We start from the raw sequence: 15934 nt of genomic DNA, 5'->3' as shown, positions 1-15934 counted from the left end.
ATTAATTGCATGAACCAAGAGATAATAAACACTTCTTTGACAAAGTGAGCTAAAATTAATAACAGTGTTTGAATGTGAAAATTATTTCTTATCTGACACAGCAGAGACAGACAGCTTTGTGTTATACAAATAATGAAATATCCTGATATTTAATAACCTAAAATAACCAGTTCTCATGGGTTCCTAGTGAACCATAAAACTGGTTTCTAAATTTAAATAAAGGTTTACTTTTCCTGCTATTCCCATCTCCATTCGAATTAAGTCCCTCTCCCAATTTCCTGGCAGTAATTACTCCATATATATTTCTGGCTACTTAAGTTTCCGTTCATTTCCAGAGATCTTGCTCTCAATTCCTTAATTGCTCATTCTCTTACTATCTTTAGTCATTTAGAAACTTTGCTATGAGGTTTTCAGACCACCTTCTATCATAGAGGAAAGGACTGAGCACTTTAAAAAAAAAAAGATGGGAGTAACAGGATAAAGAAGTAAAAAAAGGAAATTTTTAGCCCAGCCGATGTGGCTCAGTGGTTGAACGTGGACCCATGAACCAGAAGGTCACAGCTCAATTCCCCGTCAGGGCAAATGCCTAGGATGGATTTGGGTTTGATCCCTAGTAGGGGGCATGCAGGAGGCAGCTAATCAATGATTCTTTCTCATCACTGATGCTTCTATTCCTTCTTCCCTCTCCCTTCCTCTCTCTCTGAAATCAATAAAAATATATTTTTTTAAAGCAAATCATGAGATAATTTCTAAACTTGACAAATTAAGAATTGACAGTATAAGATTGTTACTCCAAAATATAAAACTAAATGTCAAAAGAAGAAATAGCAGATTGAAATAATTGCTTTTTGAAGAGTGAGGAGGGGTAGAGTAGGGACTGATTTGTCTTGTAACTCATTTTTACCCATATGCGTATGTTGCTCATTAAAATAGCAAAATAATTTAGAAAAAATTAAGAATAAAAGAAAGTTTAAAAACGATACTGGTGTATTCTAAAGAAATTCTTAAACATTTACATAAGAATAGAGCTTCAGATTATTCATTGCACCTCTTTGGAATAAAAACATAAACTTGAATGTCCTTTACGCCAGGAATGGATAAATTCATGCTATGACATACTCTACAAAATACACATTAACATGGGAAGACTTTAAAAGCAAGTCATAGACTAGTTTGTTTAATATTACTGATGCAAAGTTTTTAAACACCCAAGAAAGTACATGCTATTTATGAATACATTCATCTAAACTTTTTAAAATAAACTAGAACAAAGGTTCTTGACATTTTTTGTGGCTATCTGAAACCTATAGACCCCTTTTTTTAAAATAATTCTTTATTCTTGAAAGTATTACATATGTCCCCTTTTTCCCCCCACTGGCCCCCTCCAATCCCCCCAGGTCTTCACCACCCCATTGTCTGTGTTACGGACCCTTTTTTAATGTATTAAGTACAATGTATAGGACTATAAAAGAAAAATTATAATAAAATATAAACATTTTTATTAAAAATTTAATATTGTACTATGTATACTTATTTATTAACACATTAAGTAACAACCTAGTTGTGGGTCTGATAACCACCATAATAACATAATAGAAGAGGTTTAACAATATTTCAAGATATCTGCAAAACCTATAATGTAAAATATTTCAACCTAGAATTCTATTCCCATTCCAACTGTTATTCAAAAAATAGGACACTGAGCCACCCCGGGTGGCTCAGTTGGTTAGTGCATTGTCCCATACATCAAAAGGTTGCGGGTTTAATTACTGGTCAGGGTACATACCTAGGTTGTGAGTTCAATCCTAGGAGGCAACCCATTGATATTTCTCAGATCCATGTTTCCCTCTCTCTCTTTTCCTTCCTCTCTCTCTCTCAAAACAATAAATAAATAAAAATATATCCTCAGATGAGGATTAAAGAGAGAAAAAAAAGATAGGACACAGATATGCAATGACAAAAAATTTACCTCCCATGCACCCTTTCTTAGAAAGCTATTAGAGAATGAAATTTAAAAAGAAAAGAAATCAAGAAAGATCTGAGAAGAGAAGTCCCAGATGGCAAATGTGCATCAAGCTTATGAAGCAACCAGTTAGATTAGAGCTGGAAACAAAAGACTACCAGAAGAGGAATTTTCAAGAGAGAAAAAAACAAAACAGACTGTTTATGAACTGCTAGACAATTAGGCATGTGACATCTACAGGAACATTTGAGAAACATTAGAACTGGGAAACAAAACTAAGCAAATTTTAATTATTAATTCAAAGAAAAACACAAACGAAAGTACAAAAAAGGAGACAATCATACTACACTACTTCCCTTATCACACAATTATGTAGTCAAACAATGTAAATGCAAAATGTTCATTTTACCAAGTTGTGATATAATGACATAGCCTAGAGAGCTTTAAAAACATGCATACTTATCTAAATACCTCCAGTTACAGAGGGATAAACTAATATGATGTCTTGAGCTATCCTTTCAAATACTCCAAGAGAAATAAAGAGACAGGAGGAAAAGGAATCATGAAAAAGATAGTTACTTAAAGTGGGTAGTATATGACCATACAGTAGACCTATTGTCTTTGTGTATATTTAAAATTTGTCATAATAATTAACACAGTAAAATAAAGTGATTCAAGAATTCAAATTACCACCTATTTATTCTCATCTCATTTATTCTCATCTCTAGTTTGCCCATAATTATTTCCATACCTCATTCAACCTTCACAAAGCCACCAGTTGTAAATCACAGTGGCTTTTTGAAGGTTTAAATATATTAAAAAAGATTTTAAAATAAAAACTAGGATGCTTGCTGAAAAGATGGACTTCACTGATTTTTCTTGTTAAATAAGCTGTAATATTTACTTATTAAATTTTCAGTTTCAAAAAACACGACAATTTTTTAATATCTTTAAACCTTTCATTCTTCTGTGATTTTGTAGGCTCCTCAGGATTCTATGCTATAGCTGTTATCATAAAACAATATGAGCACAAAGATGGAAATATTACAAAAAAATCTTCACTGATGTATATTCTTAATGCTAATCATCTCAGTTACCAATTCACTTGTTTTTCTCTTATAAGACAGCCCATTATTTGAGTCAAACTATTTGAATTCCCAGAATCTACACATTTATAAGCAAATCGTATTTCCCATGATCACAGAATATTTTCTCCAAATCTTTCTTACCCAATCCCCTGGCTGCAATATCAGTAGCAAAGAGTACTGCAGCTCTCTTGCGAACAAATTCATTATAGACTTCCATTCTTCTCATCTGCTGCTGTCGACCATGCAGAGCAAGGATAGAAATACCAGGACGTAGCCGGCAAAACACTCGAAACAGATACTGAACCTAGGCATTAACAGAAAAATGAGTTTAATATATCTGGATAGCAGCAGCAAAGCAAGTTTACAAGATGAACAGCAAAAAATGTATTAAGGAGCACTATTAAAGATATATAGAGCAGAGAAAGGAATATGTAGTAGAGTTATGGTGTTAAAGCATTTTTTCTCACGTTATTCCCTAATCAATTCTGGTGGGGGGGGGGGGGGTACTCCCCTTACCTTTTTAAGTTTATAGCTGATATTTTTGCAAATTTAATTGGTTACAAAGAATGTAATTTCTGGTATATTGTAAATATTAATATTTTTAAATAAATACTTAAAACATCTTATAAATGTACACAATAGATTCTAAATAGCAAAGCAATTTGATACCCACTACCAATTATTTATAACATGTCAAAATAATGAGGAGACGTGGCCAATGTGGCTCACTGGTTGAGCATCAACCTATGGACCAGGAGGTCACAGTTCAATTCCTGGTCAGGGCCATATGCCTGGGTTTCAGACTCGATCCTCAGGTGGGGGACATGCAGGAGGCAGCCGATCAATGATTCTCTCTCATCATTGATGTTTCTATTTTCTATCTCTCTCTCCCTCTCTCTTTCTCTCTGAAATAAAAACAATATATTTTAAAACATAATAATGAGGAAACTATGCATTGTGTGAGACAGCCCTTCAATTTTGCTGCAAACCTAAAACAGCTCTAAAAAAATTAAGTCTTAAAAAAATAAAAAGTTAAAAATACAATGTGAAGAAACTTCTCTTTAACAAAAAGAAATTTTACATCATTCCTTTTCCTCCTTGAACTCTTATTTCCTGACTACACAGAATTTTATCTTTACAGCATTATGCTTGAAAGTCTTTTGAAGACTTTATCAAAATTTATTGTTTTATACAACAAATATATGTATATTAGTTTTAACATTTAAAAATTTCCTGTGGCCATAAAGCTGTATTAAAAATTTGGGGGGGGGGGGGGGTTAAATAAACTATCACTACAATCATTATTAGTACAGAAATGACCAAAACAAGAAATGCTAGAATTTGATTTTAAAAAACTGTTAGACATAAAATATTTTATTGTTGTAAAATATTGGACATACAATAGTAGATGTTATTACATCTCTTAATTTATGGGACTAAATAGAGCTGATAGTTATAGTTTTACCACTTGTCTTTATCTTATGTATTCATAAGTGAATACTACTGATTGCTAGACCCAGGCAGAGTACAGCATTATTTTATTTCTATTTTCTCTTTATAATGTAGGTATTAAGAAAATCTCATCACAAAAATACAGGAAATGGACTAAAATGAACTTTAACTCTCTGAACTCTTATAAAAATCAGAAAGAAGACTTGACTTTGGGTGCTGAATACACAATAAATATGCAGATGATGTATTAAAGAATTTTACTCCTGAAATCTATGTAATTTTATTACCCAACTAGTGGCCCGGTGCAGATTCATGCACATTGAAAGGAAATTAATTAGAAGAAATATTTAATATCGCTATTCGCCCTTCTCTATAATAGAAGTGTCAACCAAATTCACGATTGACAATGACAGATTGAAACACACACATGCGATTGGCATCAGCGAGAGCTTTACATGCATCTCGCATGCGTGAGGCAACTTAACCTTTTATATATATACTAGAGGCCCGATGCACGAAATTCATGCACGAGGGAGGGGGAGTCTCCTCAGCCCAGCCTGCACCCTCCCCAATCCGTACTGCCCCCACGGACGGCCTGGTCATCCCTAACTGCCCCCTAAGCCAGCCTGGTTACCCCACCCGCCCCCCCCCCCCCCCCCGCTGGCCTGGTCACCCCAAGCAGCCTGCTATTCAGTCATTTGGTCGTCCCTCACTAACCCCCCCCCACCGGCCCAGTCGCCCTCACTGCCCCCCCGCCAGCCTAATCGCCCCCAGCTGCCCCCCCTGCCAGCCTGATCGCCCCATGCAGCCTGCTTGTTCAGTTGTTTGATTGTCCCTCACTAACTCCCCTGCCAGCCTGGTCATAGGCAGCCATCTTGTGAGGGTGTGAGGGTAAATTTGCATATTACCTTTTTATTATATAGGACTAGAGGCCCAGTGCATGAAATTCATGCACGGGGTGTGGGGGTCACTCAGCCTGGCCTGCACCCTCTCCAATCCGGGATCCCTCTCACAATCCGGAACCATTGGCTCCTAACTGCTCACCTGCCTGACTGCCTGATCCCCCCTAATTGCTCCCCTGCCAGCCTGATGGCCCTATCTGCTCTCCCCTACTTGCCTGATCGCCCCAACTGCCTATCTGCTCTCCCCTCCTGGCCTGATGCCCCTAACTGCCTATCTGCTCTCCCTTCCTCCCCACGCCCTTCAAACCGGCACAGGCATGCTGAGAGCTTTCCGCCACGACCCCCCCCCCATCCTGATTGGTCGTTACATGACGGCATCCCAATTTGCATATTCTTCTATTATTAGTATAGATAGAATAAGCTTGCTTAATTACACCTGCTTTCTGATGTAGCTAAACTTTTTAAAGCCCAGTGAACTACCCCAACTTCTCTTTCAGGTAACTGTCAGCAACACAGCAGCAAATATCAACATGAAGCAGATTATTATTATAGATCATGCAGGGAGAACAAAGGGTAAAATATTTAACTATAGCAGTGTTTGACCATATTCTGCGCAGTGAGAAAACCTGAAGTTATTTTCAAGTTCCACCATTTCTTACTTCTTTCCAGTCGGATCAAGTTTCTAAACTTACTAAATGTCTGTTTTCCGGCTGATTAAAAGAAAAGAGGATTCCACCGAGTCTCCTATCTACCTACTCCAGGACTTCTGTAGGGACAAATGAGATGAGGCATGGGAAAAAGCTTCACAAACATTTGGTTAAAGTGTAAAATGTTTGCACCTGGCTATAAAGCAAGTCGTGTTCCTGGGCTGAAGAATCTGCAAGGAGGTTAGCCGCTAGGAGAGGAAGCCAGGCACTGCTACGTGATGTCATTACCCGGTGCCCACAGTGACCGTTTCCCGGCTGGGCTGGGCTGTGGGCCGCATTTTGCGCTATGGGTCTCAGCAGCATTGGCTGCAATTTGGTAGGGTGTTGCTCTGGGATGGTGGTGGGGCCTATGTCCCACTTGGGGGAACGTAGTGCCATTTATTTTTAAATGGCCTGTCACTAGGGAGAGGAAGCCAGAGGTTGCTACATGACATCATTACCTGGTGCCCACAGTGGCCATTTCCAGGCTGGGCTGGGCTGTGGGCCGCATTTTGCACCATGGGGTCTCGGCAGCATCAGCTGCAATTTGGTGGGCTGTCACTCCAGGGTGGTGGCGGGGCCTGTGTCCCACTTGGGGGAAGCCGAGTGTTGCTTTGTCGGCACCAGGTCCGTGCTGCCGTTTCTTTGTAAATGGCCAGTGTGTGTCACGGCAGCTCCTGAGTTGAACATCTGCCCCCTGGTGGTCAGTGCGCATCATAGTGAAAGGTCGGACAGTTGGAGGGACACTTAGCATATAAGCCTTTTGTATATATAGATATCACTCTAATAAATTCAATAAAAAGGTAAAAATTTTGCAAAATCATGACAGATAAAATCTATATATATAAAAAGCCAGCAACTGGAAAACCATAATGACTGGAACGATCTGTCGCTATGACGCCCACTATGGCCAGAAAACTGGCCCAATTAGCCTCTCCCACCCTGTTCGAGGATGGGGCAGCCACCAACACTCCCTTGGCCCCGACCCTCAATCCAGGCGGGCTGGCCAGACTCCACCTGTGCATGAGTGCATGCACTGGGCCTCTAGTTTATAATTATCTAGCACCTAATAACTCCATTTAAGTCTCCCTTCAAATTTTGTTCAAAGTAAAGAATGGGAAACCACCTGAATTTTGAAATGACCTGTTACCTTATTAGAGTCATTCGCTTTCTGATTAGCTACCCTGGTGCCAGAAAGGTTCTCTGACCATGAGACAATGAATCAGTAAGATTAAGGATAGAAAGACATAAGCCTTTCTTTTGTAAAGTTTTTAAAAGAACTACCATGTCCCTAGCCGGTTTGGCTCAGTGGATAGAACATCGGCCAGCAGACTGAAAGGTCCCAGATTCAATTCCAGTCAAGGGCACATGCCTGGGTTGCGGGCTTGATCCCCAGTAGGGGGGCGTACAGGAGGCAGCTGATCAATGATTCTCTCTCATCATTGATGTTTCTATCTCTCTCTCCTTCTCCTTTCCTCTCTGATATCAATAAAAAAATGTATATATTTAAAAAAAAAAAAAAAAAGAACTACCATGAAAAGGAAATGGGAAATGAGAACCTGCAAACCACAGAGGCCCCCTCAGGCAAGTCAATCTCAGAGAAGTACATATGGAAATTAAGGTATAAAGTGAGTCCATGAAAACGTTCTACAATCTGTCTCTCTCAAATCAAGACTGACCTTGAATTCCCACTATTGAAAAAACTGGTTGAGGTGGAAGATGTATATAGATTAAAGCCATATAGGTTCTAAGTAAGGAGTTTATATTTAATTCTAAAATTTATAGAAAAAGTCTTAGAAGGTTTGCAGCAAGGCAGTGACATATTCTGGTTTCCACTTTCCAAAGATCATTGTTGCTATAATGTGGAATAACTACAGTAAAGAGAGTAAAGAAATGGAGAGACCAACCAGGAGTATGAGGAAATTAAGCATGGTTCAGAGTAAAGAGCAGCATGAGGGGTGGTGAGAATGGTAGTGCTAATGAGTTATCAATAGACTGAATATGGATAAAGACAGACAACAATTAAGAATTCGGGGGGTGTTGGGAGGAGGTAGAGGAAGGTATTGGGGGGAAAATGGTGATGGACAGAGACTTGACTTAGGGTGGTGAACACAAAACACAATGTATAGATGATGTGTTATAGAATTGTGCATCTGAAACGTTTATAATTTTGTTAACCAGTATCACCTGAATAAATATAATAAAAGGGTGGGGGGATCAAGTCACATATTGAGATGAGGAAGCAAATCTTAGGAGAAAGAAAATTTAAAATTGTTTTTCCTATGTTAAATTTGAGATGCGCTTTAGACATTCAATTGGAAATACCTAGTAATCAAGTTTGAGATGTGGATTTGGCAGCTGCCAGAATACTGACAGCACTTAAAGCCATGGAATTGAAGAGGTTAACTAGAAAGAGAATAGATGGAAAAGGGGCAGAGAAGGGGAGAGGACAGAGATTGGAAGAACTTTAACCTGCAGTGGAAGGCAAAAGAGAGTCAGCAAGGAAGGTTAACAGAGCAGTCAGAGGCAAGGGGAAACATGTTAGTGTAGAGTCACAGAAGTCTAAAGAAGTGTTTCAAGAAGGAGAGAATGCTCAACTGCATTGCTATGCTTCTAAGAGGTCAAATAAGTAAGGACTAATGACTAACCACTGACTTTGGTAGGCTGTACCTTTTAAAGGGGCTGACTCTGGAAGACTGAGGAGAGAAGAGGAGATGAGACAGTGATGCTGAGTGGAGAGATAAATCGTTAAAAGAGTTTGCTGTGAAGAAGAGCAGAAAATAGAGGCAGTGTTTGTAAAGGGATATGAGCTTTGTATTTTATTCTTAACCTTTTGCACTCGGATGTCGAGTGTGACTCGACACGGTTAGCATTAGAATAAAGGAATCGAGAAAAAAGCGAGTGCAAAGGGTTAATCTGGGCAATATTCAAGAATAACAGGGAGACAAGAAAACATAGGACAGAGGACATCTGCAGTAACAAACGCCTTGTGCAGAGAGAGGATAGGGAGCACCAGTAGAGGGACTAGTTGTAGATTCTTCATCCACTGTGATGAAAGGCAAAGCAGAGTATTATGGAGTAAAATTTCAAATATAAACTCTAAACTTATTTCCTTATATATACATAGCAAAAACATCCCTTCTTTCAGAGATGTAAAGTTCTAAAAATCTAAAAGTAGGTCCTAAAATAAAACTGCAAAGTCATTCTTTACATGGTAAAATGAGAAACCACTACTTTTCTTCCTTATAAGATAAAGGGAGACTCATCCTCATACTTATCAGGCTAAGCTATTCCAAAAGTTATAAATCTACAATCAACCTATTCTATGCCAATAACTAAGTCATCAGGGAGTGTGAAAAAGTGGCAAAAATCATCCAGGGTCTCTTCTCTGTAAGGGAAGGAACCCAGTTTTCTTATACAATCACTGAATCCCTTAATTGTAGCACAAGGCTAGTGTTGAAGAAATGTTTATGAACTAAACACTACAGAGGGTAGGAGAGGAAGTTGATTGTAACAAGGGAATTTGGAGTGTCAGAAAAGGACTTCCAAGTATAATATTTGAGCTTGTTAGCCTTAAAGTATGCTAAATATTTCCCCAGAATTGGGATAAAGGGATGAAAAAATGCAGGGAGGGCATTCCAAAGATCAGCATGAACAAAGATATGAAAGCATGAAAATAAGTGACATATTCAATTCAGTCTTCATCGAGGGTATGTGAATCTCAGATTATAAAGACCTCTGGTTAATCTAGTCACTCCATTGTTCATTCTACCAATTTTTATGTTCTAAACTAGTGGCCCGGTGCACGAAATTCATGCACATTAAAAGGGAATTAATTAGAAGAAATATTTTAATATTGCTATTTGCCCTTTCTCTATATGAGAACTGTCAGAGATGGAAGAAAATTAGTAAAATGTATGTGAAAATCTCCCTCCTGTCAGAGTCTGGGACACACCGTGGGACCCAGAGTCAAGTCCCCCCCCACCCGCAGGGGCTTCGAAATCACAGGAGACCCAGACCGAGCCGGCCCCACCCCCATCAAGCCCCTCTGGGCTGGGGGCACAGTCTGAGGTCCCCAGCCCTGGCCATGCGCCATGCAGCCTCGGGTCCCTGCTGTTTGGTCATTATGTGACGGCGTCCTGACCAATTTGCATATTACCCTATTATTAGATAGATATTGTACTAGGTACTAACAATACTGTAGCACAAGGGACAGTTTCTTCCCTTACAGAGCTTATAGTTTCATCCACGAGTTCCTTTTTAAAACAAAGACACAGGATTCTCTATCTATGGATCCCTCACCACATCTAGCACTCTATTTACTAGAAGAGAAAAGGAAGTGCTATTTGTCTACCTGAAATTTGGTATTTTAAAAGGGATGATCCAACACAAATAACAAGAGAAATAAACACTCAGTACCTCTTTACAACTGGAGAAAAATACAATACTTTTCTTCTTCAGGTGGCTTCTCAAGAAGGAATAGAGTACACTTATTTTTTGCTGCAGCTGACAAACTATGTAGTTCTGCTCCAACGTGGCAGGGGTGCTTATGGAAATAAAAGGAGAAAAAACATTAAAAACATGCCATGTTGGTAATTTTGAAAATCAGACCAGAAAAAGAACTCAAATGTTACAGTTGCATGCCTCTCTCTCTCTCTCTCTCTCTCTCTGAAGGAACTTGCTGATGGTAAACTTCAATATCTTAATAGGGCCTTGGGTTACATAGATATACATATTTATCAAAATTCAGCTAACACACTCTTAATTTGTTCACTGTATGTAAAAATTACATCAAGATAGAAAATCTTAATATACTGAATTCTACTTAGTGATATGTGCACTTAAATACCTAGGGGAAGTGAAGAGATGGCTTCAATTTACTTTGAGATGCATCAAAAATATGTGGATGTATAGTTAGATGAACTGGATAAACAGACACTAAATGAATGCTACTACCATTAGGTAGCATGTAGGTAGCAGGGATAAGGTGTTCACTGTAAAATTCTTTCAATTGTGCTACATGTTTGAAATTTCTCATAATAAAATGTTGAAAAGACATATACATATATTTACTCTTTGAACTAATAAGACTACTGATAAACATACAAAAAGATATGGTATTATTTATAAAGCAAAAAATGAAAATCAACCCACATTAATAGAGAACTTGTAGAATGAACTACTGTGTACCCACACAATTAAGTATTTTGTAGCTGTAAAAAAGGAATGAATAACCTATCCAAATATTATCTGGCTTGGGCTATACAAGATGCACACACGCACGCACGCACATACGCATGCACATTCATGTACACAGGTATCCCTGTGTCTGCTTATAACTTTAAAAAAGAGGCAGACACCCAGCAGGTGTGGCTCTGTGGTTAAGCATCAACCCATGAACCAACAGGTCACCAGTTCAACCTACATGCCCAGGTTGCAGGCTCAATCACCAATAGGGGGGGTGCAGGAGGCAGCCGATTGATGTTTCTCTCATTAATGTTTCTATGTCTACCCCTCTCCCTTCCTTTCTCTCTCTTAAAAAAATAAAAATAAATAAATAAAATAAAATAAAATAAAATAAATAAAATAAAATAAAATAAAAACATATTTAAAATTTTAAAAAAAGAGGCAGACAAACCAAAACCTAAAAATTGGTTATCCACCGGGGAATATACAGAGCCGAATTAAATTTAATTTAAAAAACAATTAATCCTAAAGATATAGCAAGTTGATAGCTTAATGACAAAGGAAGTTCAAAGAAATTTGAATTGTTGTTATACTTACTGGGATATTTAAGGGAAAAAATGCAAAGGGATATAAATTTTCTTAAGTAATCATGTTATTAGCAATGTTATTGGTATTACCCTGGAACTTTAGATGTATTAACTAATAAATGGAACAAATAAGTAAAAGACATTAGGAAAGAAGATGTTTGGCATAAGAAAAAAATACATATAAGAAATTCAAAGAGGCTGCAAAAATAAAAGGCTATAACCTTAAATTTGCTTTTTAAGTATCAGCATGAACTCATGACGTGTTTTCCCTTCAAAAAAATAAACCTGTCTCTAAACACAATATCCTGCCAAAGGAATTTTACATGGAATGGAAAAATAAGGTGGACCTAGAACACGAGAAGCAAGGAAGCCCAAAACTACTGGGCTGTGTCTAAAGGATTCAGGTAACAATTTAAAGAATCTCCTATTAACCAAGTTTGGGATGATGCAAGACCATTTGTGTACTAAAAATACAGTATTAATTTCTATTGAAGGATAAATAATATAGTATGTTTAAATGTATAGGTTAATATTACTAATTAATTCATCTTAAATGTCATTAAGTCAATGAGTTCATTTTAAATTTTTTTTAAAAACTGCTAAGCTTTGGAAAATATTAGGGAAGCAACTCTTCAATATAAAAACTGTTAAGGAAAAAGAATGAAGCATATATTCTGGTATTCTAACCTCATATAAAAGTACTCCAGTTAAGAAATAATAGAATCAGAATATCACAATTTTGCACATCTAATGAAATAATGGATCCAGGCAACCATCATCACTGACTACTAAAATTATAAGGTTACAAAGCTCTCATTCCTGTCATAAGGGGCTGTTTGTATCAGATTGATCCTTTGTTTCAGAGCACTATCTATAAAAGCCCGATTAAATATAAAACAAAAAATACTGTAGGCATCAGAGAGCAACCAAGGCAGCAAGGAGGTGCTGAAGGAGAACCTAGAAATGCCCTGTGCAAGCCCCATATTAATCTCCACTTTTCACACAAAGCATCTGCTGATTTGCAAGAGAAATGAGAGAGATATAGTAGTAGACTTAGGCCTAAACATGTCAGTTCAAGATCCTAGAGAATGAACCATGAAAAACTGAATCTGAATTCTTCATACAATTTTCCCACATATGTCAACTCCTAAACTCAGCACACACAAGGCAAATAAGTGAAAACCATAAGTAACAGGGAAGCTCAGAGCTGAGCACAGATCCTGGCAGTCTCAGAATGCCACGAAGTTCAGAGCCTGCCAAGGTGAAGGATAGAAAGGTAAATTCCCCTGTCTTTCCCTTGAGATCCCCAGAAGGGCTAGGCCTCTGAGTCAGGGTTATACTCCAGGACTAAGGGCAAAAAAAGAAACAGAATAGCCCCAGAGTGTAAAAGCCAGACTAGCCCAGGTAAAAGTCCTTACCATATCTCATACCACAAAAAGACATCATTCATGATTTTGCTAAGAACCTAAGAAAATCTTAAAAACCACAAACTACCTTCAAAGGAACAAGAGAACTGTCAGCTGCTTTTAACAGGAAAAAAAATGGAAGTTAGAGTACAATAGAAAGATATCTTAGAACTGAAGAAAAACACCTACCATGATATCCTTCAAAAATAAAATACATTTTCAGAAAAGTCAAAACAGAACTTTTCACTAGTAAACCTAAACTATAAAGAAAAATTTTTTTTACTATGGCACAAGAAATAAAAAAACACCAGAAAAGGTCCTGGCTATATAACTCAGTTGGTTAGAGAGTGGTCCTGATACACCTAGGTTGTGGGGTTTGATCCCCAGTCAGGGTATATATAAGAATCAACCAGGAATCTAATCTAATAATAGACAAATATGCAAATTGACCGCACCTTTGCTACACCTAAGCCACGCCCACCAGCCAAGCCACGCCCACCAGCCAATCAGGACGAGTATGCAAATTACCCCAAAGATGGCGGCTAATTTGCATATCAAGTCAGCGTCCAAAGAAGCCAAGAGCTGCAGAAGGGAGTAAAGCTTCCAAGAAGCAAGCAAGCCGGGGGGGGGGGGGGGGGGGAGGGGAGAAGAAGGGCGGGGCGGAGGCGGGGCCGGGGGCGAAGGGAAACGAGGGCGGGCTGGAGGAGAAGGCGGGGCGGGTGACAAGGGCGGGGCGGAGGCGGGGTAGAGTGCAGCAGGAAATCCTATTGCAGGATTTTTCCTGCAACGGGAAAGCTAGTGCATAAATAAGTGGAATGACAAACTGATGTTTGTCTTTTTGTTTTCTCTCTCTTTCTCTCAAATCAATAAATTAAAAACAAAACAAAAAAAATACCAGAAAAGAGTAAGTATTTGGATAACTCTAAATAAACACTGATTTTTAAAACAGTAATAATAATGGCTTATGGGGCTTAAAATGAGTGCAATTAAAATACTTCACAATGACCCTAGCTAGTTTGGCTCAGTGGATAGTGTTGGCCTGAGGACTGAAGGGTCCCGGGTTTGAGTCCAGTCAAGGGCACATGCCGGGGTGGCAGGCTTGATCCCCAGTAGGGGGTATGCAGGAGGCAGCCGATAAATGATTCTCTCTCATCATAAATGTTTCTCTCTCTCTCCCTCTCTCTTTCTCTCTGAAATCAATAAAAATATATTGTAAAAAAATACTTCACAATGAAGGCACAATGGAAAGGAGTAAAGAGACTTAAATAATGGGGTAAGTTAAATATAAGAAAATTCAATCCTCCAGTTAAAAAGCAATTATCACACCAGATTAAATAAGAATAGAAACATAACATATGTAATGCTTTCAACAATAAAGAATTTATATTAAAAAAAAGGATTGGACCATATGCTGCTTACAAAGACAATCTAAAATAAGGGCATATACAATGTAGAAAGTAAAAGAAAAAGATTTACTAAGCAAACATTAAACAAAAGAAATTTACTATAGGCAGACTAATATCAAATTAGACTTTAAGGCAAAAAGTATTAGTAAAGATAAAGAGGAACACTTCATAATGAAATATTAAATTTGTATGCACCAAATAACATAAGCTCAGAATATCCAACTCAAATTTGAAATGTTTCATAATTCATCACAGATTTTAACTTATACAACACATACAAAAATCAGCCAATGAATACATAAATAAATGGAACAACAAATTGATGTTTCTTTCTCTCTCTCTTCCCTTCGTTCTCTAAAAATCAATTGATAAATCATTTATGAAATAAATGTCTTTGGACACAGTCTTTGGATTCAGTTTTTTCTAACAATCTCTATAAAATACAGATAACAACCAACTATTATCTATAGCAATTGAGAACAGGGATAATTTGTACAATTTACCTAACATAAATTACAAAAGGTTTTACAGACCATCTAATGATTGATAAATTAGTGTCTAGAAGATACTAATGTGTTTTGAAAACAGGCAGAAAGCAAACAACAAAAAGAAGAAAATCAAAAGACCTAGGCAGTCTTTAGATTATAAGATTAATTGTACCAATTTCAACAGCAACCTCAACACAACTTTACAAGACCAATGTCAACTCAATAATAAGCCATGGAGGAAACAATACCTCAAGTATCTCCTGCTATTCCATTCCTGAATTCTTGATAAACAAAGCCACCAGTACTCAGATTCTCCTAAGTTTATCCACTAGGATCACCTGGGAGTGTAGAGCCTTGCTCTGAGGCTTTTTCTAATCCAAGACAGCTGTTAGCTAGGTCAAGGTGTGACTGAATGCCATTTTCCCTATATCTGAAGATGTCCCAGGAAGATAACCCAATTCATTTTTCTAATCTATTTCTTTTTAGCCTAACATTTAACAGCAGTAAGTAAAAGTTAAAATAGAGATAATAGTAGAGTTGAATTCATATTGAGATCTTTAACACATTCAATTTATATTCCTAGGAAAGCACTTCTGGAAGTCAAATATGTCCATAATCTACAATGATTCAAACCAAGCATACACATCCTTCCAAATGTCATAACATCAAAATTCACTTTAAAACATATTTTCCCCCATCCTAGCAGGTTTGGCTCAGTGGATAGAGTGTCGACCTGCAGACCAAAGGGTCCTGGGTTCGATTCCAGTCA

The 15934-nt window shown here is 37.7% G+C and overlaps 1 protein-coding gene across 1 annotated transcript in view; it reads right to left on the bottom strand.

Moving 5' to 3' along the window:
- Positions 1 to 15934, bottom strand: part of DDX10 (DEAD-box helicase 10) — a 256489-nt gene that overhangs the window by 219520 nt on the left and 21035 nt on the right. The window contains exons 7-8 of the mRNA XM_008156071.3: positions 10511 to 10637; positions 3193 to 3355 (exon numbers count right to left, since the gene is read on the bottom strand). Of these exons, the coding sequence (XP_008154293.2) occupies positions 3193 to 3355; positions 10511 to 10637 (290 nt within the window). The remainder of the gene's footprint in view (positions 1 to 3192; positions 3356 to 10510; positions 10638 to 15934) is intronic.

The sequence above is a fragment of the Eptesicus fuscus genome, chromosome 13, assembly GCF_027574615.1.
Source record: "Eptesicus fuscus isolate TK198812 chromosome 13, DD_ASM_mEF_20220401, whole genome shotgun sequence".
Taxonomy (NCBI): domain Eukaryota; kingdom Metazoa; phylum Chordata; class Mammalia; order Chiroptera; family Vespertilionidae; genus Eptesicus; species Eptesicus fuscus.
Note: the sequence above shows the minus strand (reverse complement) of the source record. Positions and strands in the feature narration are given on the sequence as shown.